This window comes from Salarias fasciatus, unplaced genomic scaffold (genome assembly GCF_902148845.1).
Source record: "Salarias fasciatus unplaced genomic scaffold, fSalaFa1.1, whole genome shotgun sequence".
Classification (NCBI taxonomy): Eukaryota; Metazoa; Chordata; class Actinopteri; order Blenniiformes; family Blenniidae; genus Salarias; species Salarias fasciatus.
In genome coordinates, this window is record NW_021941390.1 from 393740 (window position 1) to 410865 (window position 17126).

The following is a 17126-nucleotide window of genomic DNA, read 5'->3' on the forward strand; positions in this document are numbered from 1 at the left end:
GAGAACCATGCAGAACCAGGCTCAGAGGAGAACCCTGTAGAACCAGGCTCAGAGGAGAACCATGCAGAACCAGGCTCAGAGGAGAACCCTGCGGAACCAGGCTGAGAGGGAACCTCCACCCGGCCGTCCAGCTGACTTCCAGCTCCGGTCAGAGTCTCGCTGGTTGATCCATCTAAACGTCACGAGGCTAGCGTTAGCCTCCGGTAGCCTCCGTTAGCCTCCGGTAGCCTCCGTTAGCCTCCGGTAGCCTCCGGTAGCTCGGAGCGACAGACGGCCACGCAGCGTCCCGTCAGTCCGCAGTTACCGGCAGATGAAACTGAGTCTGAAGGACCGTAAAACACGGAGGAACAGGAGAAACACAGGCTAACTAGTTAGCATCATTAGCACGGCGCTGCTCTCTTCCGGGTGTTTAAACGTCTTCAGGCCCGTTCAGTCGCTCCAGAGCCGCGGCGGGATTCCAAATGACCGACAGACACATTCAAAGCGCCTAGAAATCTGGAAAAAGCGGATTGTTTCAGATTATTTGACTTACTCCTGCTAACATGTTGACAACAGCCACTTCCGGTTACATGCTCAGCTCCACGTCACCATGCGTGAGGGACACGTGACCAACGCCATTGCGTCACCACGCTGCCAACGTCCCCCGCTTAATTTTTTGAAATTAGTTTTTATTTTTTGTTATTTTATATTAGTTCTTATAGGTATTAATTTACATTATTCTTCATTTTTCTTCTTTGTACTATTTTCTATTGTTCTCATTGTTTTCTTTTGTTTTTTTTCAGATTTTTTTTCTTCTTATTTTCTTTTGCACTTTATTGACTTCCTGCTCGGTTCCTCCGGGTTCTCTGTGTTCTGAGTTTGTGCTCGATTCAAACACTCCACAGCTTCATTACAACACACTGGGATGAACTGCGTCTGGATTTAAACCCATCTAACACACAGGAGTGTGAGTGTGCAGTGGTAAGGCCTGTCGCCTCACGGTGAAGGTCCCCCGGTTCGCTGACAGGAACATGAGGCGTGGTTCTGGGTTCTGTTCCCGGTATTCACTGCCTTCAGCTTGACGTTCCTCCTCTGGACTCCAGCCGAGGGCGGAGCAGGTGGAGGAGGTGTGGGTGCAGAGTGTGTCACGTGACATGATAGAGATACAGTCATAGAACCTGATCATGAAGGCAGATAGAGCTACATCCATAGAGAGAGTCCTGGTCATTCAAAGGCAGCCTTCAAGTGGAAGTACAGGATTCTATCGACATAGTCAGTAGATGTCAGTAGATGTAGAAGTGCTCTCTATAGTTACAGATCAAGTGACTGGTGTCTTGTCTCATATTATCACACAGCAGCATTTGAATAATTCAGATGAATGTACGTAGCGTTTCCTGTTCGTGACTTATTCTGTCAAGAGTCCGTTCATTTCATGAATCATATTTTCAGTTTTAGAATCAATGACTGAACCACAGATCGTCAAAACAACCTGGACTGAACCTGCATCTTAAAGTTCCACTAAGAGGAGATCCACATTCTTCGACGTGTTCAAACACTTCTGTACGCAGCGCTCAGCAGAGGTGTCAAGAAAGTACTTTCCCATGCCATGTCTTCCATGTAGCCAGTCAGTTCTGGAAGAGCTGGGCTGATCGTGACCACCTGGGCCCAGAACTGCTTGTTGCAGGTGATTCAGATCAGCCCAGCCCTTTGTTAACTGACTGGGCACAACAAAAACATGGCATGGGAGGGTACTTTCTGGCCACCTCTGGCGCTCAGTGATCAGTCACTGTCACTTAAAAACACTGTAAATCAGTTACTGACTCAGCTGAAGTAACTAGTAACTATAAAAGTTTAAAGCAACTTTCCCAACACTGCTGACATGAAGGCTGACCGGCGCTCCGTCCTCCAGGCTTTCAGGAGCGAAGATTTCTGGACAGAACAGGGCGGAATCCTTTCGGAAGCCGTACCTCTGGTCGTGCTTCTGTGATTTAAACTCTTTCTCCACAACAGTTTCCAAACATCCACAGGAGGACGAAGCTTTAAAATATTTTCATTTTGAGGAACTTAACCTGAAAAAAAAAAGTTTTAAAAAAGTTTTTATTTGCGCTCAAAAACAACACAGAATATGTTAAAGCTTTTTTTCTAATGAGGATGAAAAAACCAAATATGTGAAAAAATGCTGAGAAAACTCATTAAATTCACACAAACTGAAATGAAACGGACAGAAACGGCTTCACAGTTTATGAAATGACTTTTTTATTCCTGTTCCTTTGTGTGAAGAATCAAACTCATCACCTGGTTTCAGCTCTTCTTTACTTATTCTGACTCTTCTTTCTGTTTGTTGGTTGTTGGCTGTTTATGGTTGTTGGTTGGTTGTTGATTGCTGGATGGTTGCTGATTGGTTGTTGGTTGCCGGCTGGTTGCTGGCTGGTTGCCGGGTGGTTGCCAGTTCCTGGTCTCCTGCTCTCCAGCCCTGTGTTGCTGCGGTTGCCAGGTTCTCCAGCGGTCTGGGTTCTGGTCCGTTCCAGGTTCTGAGGCTTCTCTTCGTTCGGGCCGGACGTTCAAGTTCGATGGTCTCTCCGTCTCCGGGTAGCAGCTCCGCCTCCTCCGCCCGTCACACCACCACGGCGCCGCCGGAGGGCGAGGTGGGCGGAGACGGGCTCTTGAGCCGGAGCGGCTCGTCGGGCGCCACCAGCGCCACCACGTTCTCCTTCTTGGAGAGCCAGAAGGCCGGGTACAGCGGCTCCAGGAACTCGGCCCGGTACCGGTGGATGAGCGTCATGTCCCGGTCCACGCCGTAGAAGGCCAGCAGGCCGCGGGCGTAGTCCACGTACACCCCCACCCGCGTCACCTTGTCCACGCCGAGCGGCGTCTCCACGCCGCTGTGCCAGGCGGAGAAGGCGCGGCCGTCCCACCGCAGGCACCAGGAGAAGTCGTTGCCGGTGATGCAGCCGTTGCTCTCGCCGCCCTTGCGGTCGATGCACTTGTAGGTCACGCCCACGTGCGTGCCCTCGCCGCTGATGTCGACCTCGAAGTAATGGCGGCCCAGGTAGAAGCTCTCGGACGCCAGGACCTGGCGCCAGTTGTCGAAGCGCTCGGGCAGGTCGGGGTACGGGTGCTGCCAGGGCGTCGTGTTCGTCACCTTCCGGTTCTCCTCCGTCAGCCGCAGGAACCGGTGAGCCGTGTCGCCGTCGAACGTCAGCTGGGCGGAGTCTGCAGGACAACAGAGCGCGGGAGAGAGAGATGCTCTATAGTCTGATTCTAGAGGAGGAAGATGCTCTATAGTCTGATTCTAGAGGAGGAAGATGCTCTATAGTCTGATTCTAGAGGAGGAAGATGCTCTATAGTCTGATTCTAGAGGAGGAAGATGCTCTATAGTCTGATTCTAGAGGAGGAAGATGCTCTATAGTCGGATTCCAGAGGAGGAAGATGCTCTATAGTCTGATTCCAGAGGAGGAAGATGCTCTATAGTCTGATTCTAGAGGAGGAAGATGCTCTATAGTCTGATTCTAGAGGAGGAAGATGCTCTATAGTCTGATTCCAGAGGAGGAAGATGCTCTATAGTCTGATTCCAGAGGAGGAAGATGCTCTATAGTCTGATTCTAGAGGAGGAAGACGCTCTATAGTCTGATTCTAGAGGAGGAAGACGCACTATAGTCTGATTCTAGAGGAGGAAGATGCTCTATAGTCTGATTCTAGAGGAGGAAGATGCTCTATAGTCTGATTCTAGAGGAGGAAGACGCTCTATAGTCTGATTCCAGAGGAGGAAGATGCTCTATAGTCTGATTCCAGAGGAGGAAGATGCTCTATAGTCTGATTCTAGAGGAGGAAGACGCTCTATAGTCTGATTCTAGAGGAGGAAGACGCACTATAGTCTGATTCTAGAGGAGGAAGATGCTCTATAGTGTGATTCTAGAGGAGGAAGATGCTCTATAGTCTGATTCTAGAGGAGGAAGATGCTCTATAGTCTGATTCTAGAGGAGGAAGATGCTCTATAGTCGGATTCCAGAGGAGGAAGATGCTCTATAGTCTGATTCCAGAGGAGGAAGATGCTCTATAGTCTGATTCTAGAGGAGGGAAGATGCTCTATAGTCTGATTCTAGAGGAGGGAAGATGCTCTATAGTCTGATTCCAGAGGAGGAAGATGCTCTATAGTCTGATTCCAGAGGAGGAAGATGCTCTATAGTCTGATTCTAGAGGAGGAAGACGCTCTATAGTCTGATTCTAGAGGAGGAAGACGCACTATAGTCTGATTCTAGAGGAGGAAGATGCTCTATAGTCTGATTCTAGAGGAGGAAGATGCTCTATAGTCTGATTCTAGAGGAGGAAGATGCTCTATAGTCTGATTCCAGAGGAGGAAGATGCTCTATAGTCTGATTCCAGAGGAGGAAGATGCTCTATAGTCTGATTCTAGAGGAGGAAGACGCTCTATAGTCTGATTCTAGAGGAGGAAGACGCACTATAGTCTGATTCTAGAGGAGGAAGATGCTCTATAGTCTGATTCTAGAGGAGGAAGACGCTCTATAGTCTGATTCTAGAGGAGGAAGACGCTCTATAGTCTGATTCTAGAGGAGGAAGATGCACTATAGTCTGATTCTAGAGGAGGAAGATGCACTATAGTCTGATTCTAGAGGAGGAAGATGCTCTATAGTCTGATTCTAGAGGAGGAAGATGCACTATAGTCTGATTCCAGAGGAGGAAGATGCTCTATAGTCTGATTCTAGAGGAGGAAGATGCACTATAGTCTGATTCCAGAGGAGGAAGATGCTCTATAGTCTGATTCTAGAGGAGGAAGACGCTCTATAGTCTGATTCTAGAGGAGGAAGACGCACTATAGTCTGATTCCAGAGGAGGAAGATGCTCTATAGTCTGATTCTAGAGGAGGAAGATGCTCTATAGTCTGATTCTAGAGGAGGAAGATGCTCTATAGTCTGATTCTAGAGGAGGAAGATGCTCTATAGTCTGATTCTAGAGGAGGAAGATGCACTATAGTCTGATTCTAGAGGAGGAAGATGCTCTATAGTCTGATTCCAGAGGAGGAAGATGCTCTATAGTCTGATTCCAGAGGAGGAAGATGCTCTATAGTCTGATTCTAGAGGAGGAAGATGCTCTATAGTCTGATTCTAGAGGAGGAAGATGCTCTATAGTCTGATTCTAGAGGAGGAAGATGCTCTATAGTCTGGTTCTAGAGGAGGAAGATGCTCTATAGTCTGATTCTAGAGGAGGAAGATGCTCTATAGTCTGATTCTAGAGGAGGAAGACTCTATAGTCTGATGTCAGAGGAGGAAGATGCTCTATAGTCTGATTCTAGAGGAGGAAGATACTCTATAGTCTGATTCTAGAGGAGGAAGATGCTCTATAGTCGGATTCCAGAGGAGGAAGATGCTCTATAGTCTGATTCCAGAGGAGGAAGATGCTCTATAGTCTGATTCTAGAGGAGGAAGATGCTCTATAGTCTGATTCCAGAGGAGGAAGATGCTCTATAGTCTGATTCCAGAGGAGGAAGATGCTCTATAGTCTGATTCTAGAGGAGGAAGACGCTCTATAGTCTGATTCTAGAGGAGGAAGACGCTCCATAGTCTGATTCTAGAGGAGGAAGACGCTCTATAGTCTGATTCTAGAGGAGGAAGACGCACTATAGTCTGATTCCAGAGGAGGAAGATGCTCTATAGTCTGATTCTAGAGGAGGAAGATGCTCTATAGTCTGATTCTAGAGGAGGAAGATGCTCTATAGTCTGATTCTAGAGGAGGAAGATGCTCTATAGTCTGATTCTAGAGGAGGAAGACGCACTATAGTCTGATTCTAGAGGAGGAAGATGCTCTATAGTCTGATTCCAGAGGAGGAAGATGCTCTATAGTCTGATTCCAGAGGAGGAAGATGCTCTATAGTCTGATTCCAGAGGAGGAAGATGCTCTATAGTCTGATTCTAGAGGAGGAAGATGCTCTATAGTCTGATTCTAGAGGAGGAAGATGCTCTATAGTCTGATTCTAGAGGAGGAAGATGCTCTATAGTCTGATTCTAGAGGAGGAAGATGCTCTATAGTCTGATTCTAGAGGAGGAAGATGCTCTATAGTCTGATTCTAGAGGAGGAAGACTCTATAGTCTGATGTCAGAGGAGGAAGATGCTCTATAGTCTGATTCTAGAGGAGGAAGATGCTCTATAGTCTGATTCTAGAGGAGGAAGATGCTCTATAGTCGGATTCCAGAGGAGGAAGATGCTCTATAGTCTGATTCCAGAGGAGGAAGATGCTCTATAGTCTGATTCTAGAGGAGGAAGATGCTCTATAGTCTGATTCCAGAGGAGGAAGATGCTCTATAGTCTGATTCTAGAGGAGGAAGATGCTCTATAGTCTGATTCTAGAGGAGGAAGATGCTCTATAGTCTGATTCTAGAGGAGGAAGACGCTCTATAGTCTGATTCTAGAGGAGGAAGACGCACTATAGTCTGATTCTAGAGGAGGAAGATGCTCTATAGTCTGATTCTAGAGGAGGAAGATGCTCTATAGTCTGATTCTAGAGGAGGAAGATGCTCTATAGTCTGATTCCAGAGGAGGAAGATGCTCTATAGTCTGATTCCAGAGGAGGAAGATGCTCTATAGTCTGATTCTAGAGGAGGAAGACGCTCTATAGTCTGATTCTAGAGGAGGAAGACGCACTATAGTCTGATTCTAGAGGAGGAAGATGCTCTATAGTCTGATTCTAGAGGAGGAAGACGCTCTATAGTCTGATTCTAGAGGAGGAAGACGCTCTATAGTCTGATTCTAGAGGAGGAAGATGCACTATAGTCTGATTCTAGAGGAGGAAGATGCACTATAGTCTGATTCTAGAGGAGGAAGATGCTCTATAGTCTGATTCTAGAGGAGGAAGATGCTCTATAGTCTGATTCTAGAGGAGGAAGATGCTCTATAGTCTGATTCTAGAGGAGGAAGACGCTCTATAGTCTGATTCTAGAGGAGGAAGATGCACTATAGTCTGATTCCAGAGGAGGAAGATGCTCTATAGTCTGATTCTAGAGGAGGAAGACGCTCTATAGTCTGATTCTAGAGGAGGAAGACGCTCCATAGTCTGATTCTAGAGGAGGAAGACGCTCTATAGTCTGATTCTAGAGGAGGAAGACGCACTATAGTCTGATTCCAGAGGAGGAAGATGCTCTATAGTCTGATTCTAGAGGAGGAAGATGCTCTATAGTCTGATTCTAGAGGAGGAAGATGCTCTATAGTCTGATTCTAGAGGAGGAAGATGCTCTATAGTCTGATTCTAGAGGAGGAAGATGCACTATAGTCTGATTCCAGAGGAGGAAGATGCTCTATAGTCTGATTCCAGAGGAGGAAGATGCTCTATAGTCTGATTCCAGAGGAGGAAGATGCTCTATAGTCTGATTCTAGAGGAGGAAGATGCTCTATAGTCTGATTCTAGAGGAGGAAGATGCTCTATAGTCTGATTCTAGAGGAGGAAGATGCTCTATAGTCTGGTTCTAGAGGAGGAAGATGCTCTATAGTCTGATTCTAGAGGAGGAAGATGCTCTATAGTCTGATTCTAGAGGAGGAAGACTCTATAGTCTGATGTCAGAGGAGGAAGATGCTCTATAGTCTGATTCTAGAGGAGGAAGATACTCTATAGTCTGATTCTAGAGGAGGAAGATGCTCTATAGTCGGATTCCAGAGGAGGAAGATGCTCTATAGTCTGATTCCAGAGGAGGAAGATGCTCTATAGTCTGATTCTAGAGGAGGAAGATGCTCTATAGTCTGATTCCAGAGGAGGAAGATGCTCTATAGTCTGATTCCAGAGGAGGAAGATGCTCTATAGTCTGATTCTAGAGGAGGAAGACGCTCTATAGTCTGATTCTAGAGGAGGAAGACGCTCCATAGTCTGATTCTAGAGGAGGAAGACGCTCTATAGTCTGATTCTAGAGGAGGAAGACGCACTATAGTCTGATTCCAGAGGAGGAAGATGCTCTATAGTCTGATTCTAGAGGAGGAAGATGCTCTATAGTCTGATTCTAGAGGAGGAAGATGCTCTATAGTCTGATTCTAGAGGAGGAAGATGCTCTATAGTCTGATTCTAGAGGAGGAAGACGCACTATAGTCTGATTCTAGAGGAGGAAGATGCTCTATAGTCTGATTCCAGAGGAGGAAGATGCTCTATAGTCTGATTCCAGAGGAGGAAGATGCTCTATAGTCTGATTCCAGAGGAGGAAGATGCTCTATAGTCTGATTCTAGAGGAGGAAGATGCTCTATAGTCTGATTCTAGAGGAGGAAGATGCTCTATAGTCTGATTCTAGAGGAGGAAGATGCTCTATAGTCTGATTCTAGAGGAGGAAGATGCTCTATAGTCTGATTCTAGAGGAGGAAGATGCTCTATAGTCTGATTCTAGAGGAGGAAGACTCTATAGTCTGATGGTCAGAGGAGGAAGATGCTCTATAGTCTGATTCTAGAGGAGGAAGATGCTCTATAGTCTGATTCTAGAGGAGGAAGATGCTCTATAGTCGGATTCCAGAGGAGGAAGATGCTCTATAGTCTGATTCCAGAGGAGGAAGATGCTCTATAGTCTGATTCTAGAGGAGGAAGATGCTCTATAGTCTGATTCCAGAGGAGGAAGATGCTCTATAGTCTGATTCCAGAGGAGGAAGATGCTCTATAGTCTGATTCTAAAGGAGGAAGATGCTCTATAGTCTGATTCTAGAGGACGAAGATGCTCTATAGTCTGATTCTAGAGGAGGAAGACGCTCTATAGTCTGATTCTAGAGGAGGAAGATGCACTATAGTCTGATTCTAGAGGAGGAAGATGCTCTATAGTCTGATTCTAGAGGAGGAAGATGCTCTATAGTCTGATTCTAGAGGAGGAAGACGCTCTATAGTCTGATTCTAGAGGAGGAAGACGCTCTATAGTCTGATTCTAGAGGAGGAAGATGCTCTATAGTCTGATTCTAGAGGAGGAAGACGCTCTATAGTCTGATTCTAGAGGAGGAAGACGCTCTATAGTCTGATTCTAGAGGAGGAAGATGCTCTATAGTCTGGTTCTAGAGGAGGAAGACTCTCTATAGTCTGATGTCAGAGGAGGAAGATGCTCTATAGTCTGATTCTAGAGGAGGAAGATGCTCTATAGTCTGGTTCTAGAGGAGGAAGATGCTCTATAGTCTGATGTCAGAGGAGGAAGATGTTCTACTCACACTTGAGGAAGTCTGCGTGAGTCTCTGGTTCTGGTAAACTCAGGTTCTGCTTTGTAGCGATGATCTGCTTTACCGTCGTCTTGATCCCCAACTTGTCTGAAAAAGAAGAAGAAATCATTTCAGTTTGAGTCGTTTTCTCTGGACGAACAGCTGTTCTCATCAGACGTCTCCACACCAGGAGGTTCTAGTAGATTCTACTCGGTTCTAATGGATTCTATTCAGTTCTAGTAGATTCTTGGTTCTAGTAGAATCAGTTTGTTGTTGGACAAGAAAAAACAGATTCTACTAGAACCAAGAACAAACTGTATATTTTCAGTTCTGTTCTTCTTGTTCTTCTTTCTGTTCTTCAGTCTCTCGTCGATGGACTTCAGTCTGACTCCCGGTTCAGCAGAGTTCTGGGTTCTGGACCTCCCTACCTGAGCAGCAGGTGAGTCATGAGGCATTCATGCCTGCAGCTGTTCCTCACCACACACACACACACACACACACACACACACACACACACACACACACACACACACGCGCGCGCACACACACACACACACACACACACACACACACACACACACACACACACAGCATTCCTCTCGTGTCCCGTCACGCCCAAACATCTCCGGAGCTTTCGGTCGCCTCCTGCTCCGGTTCTCGGGCGGCGCCGGCTCACCTGTCCGACAGGTGTCCTTGACCTTGTGGACGTAGGAGGACAGCAGGCCGGCGCAGTGCGTCTCCGTGGACTCGATGATGACGCGGCTGAAGGACGGCAGGCGGTCCATCAGGCCGATGTAGACCCCCGGCAGAGACACGTCCGTCCAGTCCCTCTTCCACTCCGAGTACTCCTGAGACGGGGACAGACAGCCGGGACGGGTTAGAAGCTCAGGACGGTCCACGCTTCAGAGCCCAGAAGGTACAGGACGTCTGCGAAGACGTCGCAACTGGAACCTAAACGGAGCCGAGTCCTTAAAAAAACCACATTCAGGACCAGAAAACTGAATTCAGGACCAGAAAACTGAATTCAGGACCAGAACGCTTCGTTTCAGAGACGGCGGTTCCACTTTGAGATCAACAGAACGTCAGCTGCTCCACGGCCGGGACCCCCCACTGTCCATGGAGGGTCCACGGTGGACCCCCCACTGTCCATGGAGGGTCCACTGTGGACCCCCCACTGTCCATGGAGGGTCCACAGTGGACCCCCCACTGTCCATCAGCAGGAGGCAGGAGGGGACACGGTGGACGAGGTGGAGCTGTGCTACTGTGACCACTCCTCAAAGTTCTTGAGTCCAAGTGTGTGTGTGTGTGTGTGTGTGTGTGTGTGTGTGTGTGTGTGTGTGTGTGTGTGTGTGTGTGTGTGTGTGTGTGTGAAGCACTCCTCCACCTCCAGCTCTCCAGCAGGGTGTGTGTGTCGGCTCTGCTGAGGTGTTTGTTGCAGGGTGTGTGTGGCCGATCCACCTGGACACCAGGTCCTGGTTCAGGGTAAACCAGGACCGGGGCCGGTTTGTGGCGGTACCTGCAGGAAGTCCACGTCGTTCTGGTGCCTGGACAGCTTCTCCATCTGGACCCGGGTCCTGCGGAGCTCGGCGCAGCGCTGCTCCAGGTGGACCCGGATCCCCTCGGCCTGCCGCAGGGCCTGCTGCTCCTCCGCCTCCAGGACCTCCGTCACCTCCCGCTGGGCCCGCGCCACCGCCGCCTGCAGCCGCTGGAACTGGTCCTGGATCACGGCCCGGACCTCCGTCACCGAGTGCTGCGGAACACCACCCGGTGAGGAACACCACCCGGTGAGGAACACCACCCGGTGAGGAACACCACCCAGTGAGGAACACCACCCGGTGAGGAACACCACCCGGTGAGGAACACCGCCCAGTGAGGAACACCACCCAGTGAGGAACACCACCCAGTGAGGAACACCGCCCAGTGAGGAACACCACCCGGTGAGGAACACCACCCAGTGAGGAACACCGCCCAGTGAGGAACACCACCCAGTGAGGAACACCGCCCAGTGAGGAACACCACCCAGTGAGGAACACCACCCAGTGAGGAACACCACCCAGTGAGGAACACCACCCAGTGAGGAACACCACCCAGTGAGGAACACCACCCATCAGACGCCACCCGAGAGCCGCACTGCCGGTCCGCCCCGGGCCAAAGGGTTCAGGCATCGAGGCGGATCCGCTGGTCTGCTCCACCCACCCCCTGCCCCGCCCCCTCCGCCCCCTGCTCTGCCCCTGCCCCGCCCCCTCCGCCCCTGCCCAGCCCCTCCGCCCCTGCGACGCCCCTCCGCTCTGCCCCGCCCCCTGCCCCGCCCCCTCCACCCTCCGCCCCCTGCTCTGCCCCTGCCCCGCCCCTGCCCCGCCCCCTCCGCCCCTGCCCCGCCCCCTGCCCCGCCCCCTCCGCCCTGCGTTACCTCGATGGAGACGGTGTTGCGCTGCAGCTTGCCGATGGCGTTCTCCGCCGCCGTCACCGTCTTCACCGTCTCCGTCTGCTTCCCCCGCAGCTCCGTCTGCAAGACCGGGACCACCCTTCAGTCCCCAGAGAACCCAACGGTCCCCGGGAATCGAACCAACACCCTTCAGTCCCCAGACCATCTGATCTGGGTCCAGGACCATGTGGTCTGGGTCCAGGGCCCGGACCATCAGAGGCTTGTGTTTTTTTTTGGTGAAATCCGTGTGAAGACCCAGAGAGAGGCGGGTCCTCGCAGAAGTCCTCCGGTTCTGTCCCGGTTCTCGTCTTTTGGACGCTGTGAGTCTCTGAAACGTGACGCTGATGAGATCCGGACCAGGTTAATCCGGCTCCAGACTCGGTTTGAGCCGGGACCTAAAGAACAGCTGGACCGTTTTTAGGGAAGTCAAGGTTCTGGAGTGGTTCTGAGGGAGGACCGCCCTGGACCGCTTCAGGGACGGAGGCGGTTCTGAGCGGTCTGGGGGTGACGCTGGTTTCACCGTGGTCTCCCCGGTCCGGCCTGGCAGCAGGTTCTGATGGGCCCACGCCCCTCTGTCCTCTGAGGACTGGAAAGACCACAACGCGCACGCCACGGGGACGGCGGCCATCTTGCCTGTGGCCCTGGACCCCGCAGAGCCCGGTCCCTTCGGACCCCGTTTAGCTCCCGTGCAGAAGGTCCTGACTCGTCCAGAGCTATGAGGGGATCTGACGTAGTCTTGGGTAAAGATCTGGACCAGGCGGTCCTGTGTGGCCAGACGAGGCAGGACCTGCTGAGCCTCCAGATCCTCCAGAGACCGGTCCAAGTACCAGTCCACCACCGACATGTTGTCCCTCTGCAGGTCCTCGGGAGAGGACCAGGGACTGGGGAGAGGACCAGGGACCGAGGAGAGGACCGGGGACCGGGGAGAGGACCGGGGACCAAGGACCAGGGACTGGGGAGAGGACCAGGGACCGAGGACCAGGGACCGGGGAGAGGACCAGGGACCGGGGAGAGGACCAGGGAGAGGACCGGGGACCGGGGAGAGGACCAGGGACCGAGGACCAGGGACCGGGGAGAGGACCAGGGACCGGGGAGAGGACCAGGGACCAGGGACTGGGGAGAGGACCGGGGACCGGAGAGAGGACCAGGGACCGAGGACCAGGGACCGGGGAGAGGACCAGGGACCGGGGAGAGGACCAGGGACCGAGGACCAGGGACCGGGGAGAGGACCAGGGACCGGGGAGAGGACCAGGGACCAGGGACTGGGGAGAGGACCAGGGACCGGGGAGAGGACCAGGGACCAGGGACTGGGGAGAGGGACCAGGGACCGGGGAGAGGACCAGGGAGAGGACCAGGGACCAGGGACCGGGAGAGGACCAGGGACCGGGGAGAGGACCAGGGACCGGGGAGAGGACCAGGGACCAGGGACTGGGGAGAGGACCAGGGACCGGGGAGAGGACCAGGGACCAGGGACTGGGGAGAGGACCAGGGACCGGGGAGAGGACCAGGGAGAGGACCAGGGACCGGGGAGAGGACCAGGGAGAGGACCAGGGACCGGGAGAGGACCAGGGACTGGGGAGAGGACTGAGGACCAGGGACCGGGGAGAGGACCAGGGAGAGGACCAGGGACCGGGGAGAGGACCAGGGAGAGGACCAGGGACCGGGGAGAGGACCAGGGAGAGGACCAGGGACCGGGGAGAGGACCGGGGACTGGGGAGAGGACCAGGGAGAGGACCAGGGACTGGGGAGAGGACCAGGGACCAGGGACCGGGGAGAGGACCGGGGAGAGGACCAGGGACTGGGGAGAGGACCAGGGACCAGGGAGAGGACCGGGGACTGGGGAGAGGACCAGGGAGAGGACCAGGGACCGGGGAGAGGACCGGGGCCAGAGCCGTTGAAGAAGCAGAGGACCAGAGTCAAGACAAAGGACAGTGTGTCCACTGAGGACAGTGAGACGTGGTCCAGAGTTCCCGGCAGGACAGACTGAGGAGACGTGAAAAAGAGGACAGAGACGCTCCGGAGACGTCCAGCAGGTCACAGAGACCCGGAGCGAAGGAGGCGCTGGCTTTACTGACGGCTCCGGAGCATTTTGATGGTCCGGTTCTGGGTCCTGTGGTCTGGGGTCTGGGTCCTGGGGTCTGGGGTCTGGGTTGGCAGAGTGGACTGACCATCACCGTCACCCAGTCCAGGTCAAAGGTCAAAGTTCGATGCATCGGCCGTTTTTACAGCCGTTCAGTGACGAGACGTCCTGCTGGAGAGGACACTTCGTCACATGACTCCCTCTCTCTCCCCTCTCTCTCCCTCTCTCTCTCTCTCTCTCTCTCTCCGTCTCTCTCTCTCTCCGTCTCTCTCTCTCTGTCTCTCTCTCCCTCTCTCTCTCCCTCTCTCTCTCTCCTCTCTCTCTCTCTCTCTCTCTCCGTCTCTCTCTCTCTCCGTCTCTCTCTCTCTGTCTCTCTCTCCCTCTCTCTCTCCCCTCTCTCTCTCCTCTCTCTCTCTGTCTCTCTCTCTCTCTCTCTCTCTCTCTCCGTCTCTCTCTCTCCCCCTCTCTCTCTCCCTCTCTCTCCTCTCTCTCTCTCCCTCTCTCTCCCTCTCTCTCTCTCTCTCTCTCGGCTTCATACAATAAACATTTTCTGTTCATTTATTTGATCTGTTGTGAACTGATGAAGTTGCTGGACGTGACAGGAGGACAGAGAGAGAGGTAGAGAGACAGGTAGAGAGACAGGAAGAGAGAGAGGGAGACAGGAAGAGAGAGAGAGAGACAGGTAGAGAGACAGGAAGAGAGAGAGAGAGACAGGTAGAGAGACAGGAAGAGAGAGAGAGACAGGTAGAGAGACAGGAAGAGAGAGAGAGGACAGGTAGAGAGACAGGAAGAGAGAGAGGGAGACAGGAAGAGAGAGAGAGAGACAGGTAGAGAGACAGGAAGAGAGAGAGAGACAGGTACAGAGACAGGTAGAGAGAGAGAGAGAAAGCGGTAGAGAGACAGAAAGTGAAAGAACCAAACAAGCGAACAGACAATAAGAAAGAGTGGAGAGAAGAGAGAGTAGAGATAAGAAAGAAAAGAAAGATGAGAAAGATCAGAGAGCTTGCTAGCAGGAGGAGCATGCTAGCAGGAGGAGCTTGCTAGCAGGAGCAGCATGCTAGCAGGAGCAGCATGCTAGCAGGAGCAGCCTGCTAGCAGGAGCAGCCTGCTAGCAGGAGGAGCTTGCTAGCAGGAGCAGCATGCTAGCAGGAGGAGCATGCTAGCAGGAGCAGCATGCTAGCAGGAGCAGCATGCTAGCAGGAGGCCCCTGCCGCCGGTCAGGTCCTGCAGGAAGAACCTCCATGCTGGACAGAACCGGTCAAAGCCTGGAGAGACTCAGAACCGGTCCTCAGCAGGACAGGATCAGTCTGCTGAGACACCTTCCATGTTTTGCTCGTGGATCTTAGAAACGTTCCGGTTGAACCCATCAGGCGGTGGAACCGGCCCGACTGGACTGAGGAGGCCGGTGTGAAGAAGGAACCTGAAGGCGGAACAGGAAGTTCCTTCTACGGTACCGAGCCTCCAGAAGTGGATCCGCTGCGCTTCCTCTCTCTGTTAACTCGTCTCCCGCCGTGTTTACCGGGCCGTCCTCCCGCCAGTGTTTGCTTTAGCGCAGCAGTTCCAGGTTCTCACGGCGCTACGCTAACTGCAGCAGCGCCGTGCTAAAAGCTGCGGCTCTGTGCAGGAATGTGGACGGTCCTGCCGGGACGACGCCCGAAGCTTCGCAGGAAACAAGACGGAACAGGCCGACGCCTGCGGGCCTCGCCGGGGTACCACGCCCGGCCAGCAGGCGCAGCAGCGAGTCACGCAGACAGAACCGTCTCAGCGGCGTGGTCCACTCCCGTGTTTCTCTCCTGGAGTGGCGAGTCAACGTCTGATGAGGTCATTTCCCTGAGCTGTGATTGGATGACAGACCAAGGGACCCCTGGTCCTCCATTGTCTCACTGGATCAGACTGAAGCGTTTATATGGCTCCAGTCCAGTCCCACTGCTCATGGGCCATGGCACGTGAGGGTTGCTGGTTCAAAACTGAGGACCTTCCAGAGATTCAAGAGTCTGTTCTTGGACACTGAAGCCCAGGACCCAGGACCACCTGGATCAGTGAAGCCCAGGACCCAGGACCACCTGGATCACTGAAGCCCAGGACCCAGGACCACCTGGATCACTGAAGCCCAGGACCCAGGACCACCTGGATCACTGAAGCCCAGGACCCAGGACCACCTGGATCAGTGAAGCCCAGGACCCAGGACCACCTGGATCAGTGAAGCCCAGGACCCAGGACCACCTGGATCAGTGAAGCCCAGGACCCAGGACCACCTGGATCAGTGAAGCCCAGGACCCAGGACCACCTGGTCACTGAACCTGGACACTGAGTCTGCATTGGTCTAATTTTGTTTTTCAGTTTCCACAAATGTCAAAAACACCAAATCTGGAATCAGGTTTTATACATGAATCAGGTGTTTTCCCTGTGTGTGTGTGTGTGTGTGTGTGTCTGTGTGTGTGTGTGTGTGTGTGTGTGTGTGTGTGTACTGGCCTCGATGTGGCGCCGGGCCTCCTCCACCGGCACCGTGTCGTGGCCCTGGTGCTCCGTCAGGCAGTCCTGGCAGAGGCAGCGTCCGTCGGCCCGGCAGAACCGGTCCAGGGGCCACTTGTGGACCTCGCAGGTCCGGCGCTCGATGTCCCGCAGCGGCTCCACCAGCCGGTGGTTCTGGAACTTGGGGTTCTCCAGGTGGGGCCTCAGGTGGGCCCGGCAGTACGACACCAGGCAGGTGAGGCAGGACTTCAGGGCCCGGCAGGGGCTCTCGATGCAGGAGTCGCAGACCACGTCGTCGGGGCCCGGGGGGTCCTCCTGGGGCTCCTCCTGGGCCTGGGGCTCCTCCTTCTCCTCCTTCTCGGGCTTCTCGGGAGTCTCGGACTCCTTCAGGTCCTTCTGGATCTTGGTCTCCTCTGCAGTCTTGGGATCTGGACTCTGCCCCCCTTTGCTGTCTGTGTCGGGGTCCTGGCTGGTCCCGTTCACTCCGGGGCCCTCAGGGGCCTCCGGACCGGCAGGCTGCTCGCTGGGAGGTTCCACACATGGATCCTGCTTCATCCCTCCTCCTCCTCCTCCTCCTCCTCCTGCTCCTCCTGCTCCTCCTCCTCCTCCTCCTCCTCCTGCTCCTCCTGCTGCTCCTCCTCTTCCTCCTCCTCCTCCTGCTCCTCCTCTTCCTCCTCCTGCTCCTCCTCCTCCTCCTCCTCCTCCTCCTCCTCCTCCTCCTCCTCCTGCTGCCTCCTCGCCGTCCTCCATGTCTCCGGCTGCCTGGTCAGACTGGATCTGCAGCTTCAGGCTGCAGCAGAAGAAGAGGCAGTAAAGCCACGCCCATGAGGGAGTGTCAGAGGAAGACACGCCCCCTGCACACACACACACACACACACACACACACACACACACACACACACACACACACACACACACACACACATTTGTACTTCTATAGTTGTGAGGACACTCACTGGCGTAATGAATTTCCCAGCCCCTCACCCTGACCCTGACCTGGACCCTGAACC

The 17126-nt window shown here is 53.2% G+C and overlaps 1 protein-coding gene across 2 annotated transcripts; it reads right to left on the reverse strand.

The window, feature by feature from the left end:
- Positions 1-6: 6 nt before the first annotated feature.
- Positions 7-16746, reverse strand: trim16 (tripartite motif containing 16). 2 transcript variants are annotated; one of them, XR_003931146.1, is made up of 7 exons: positions 16117-16746; positions 11550-11645; positions 10656-10889; positions 9816-9987; positions 9152-9247; positions 2275-3192; positions 7-2048 (listed from the first exon to the last, which is right to left on the reverse strand). XR_003931146.1 is itself a non-coding variant. In XM_030087604.1 (6 exons), exons 1-6 carry the CDS (start codon positions 16669-16671, stop codon positions 2594-2596), a joined length of 1752 nt encoding a protein of 583 aa, XP_029943464.1. In that variant the 5' UTR covers positions 16672-16746; the 3' UTR covers positions 2212-2593. The 2 variants fall into 2 exon arrangements, 1 of the variants encoding a protein (XP_029943464.1); XM_030087604.1 differs by lacking the exon at positions 7-2048 and having other exon boundaries at positions 2212-3192.
- Between the last annotated feature and the right edge of the window lie 380 nt (positions 16747-17126).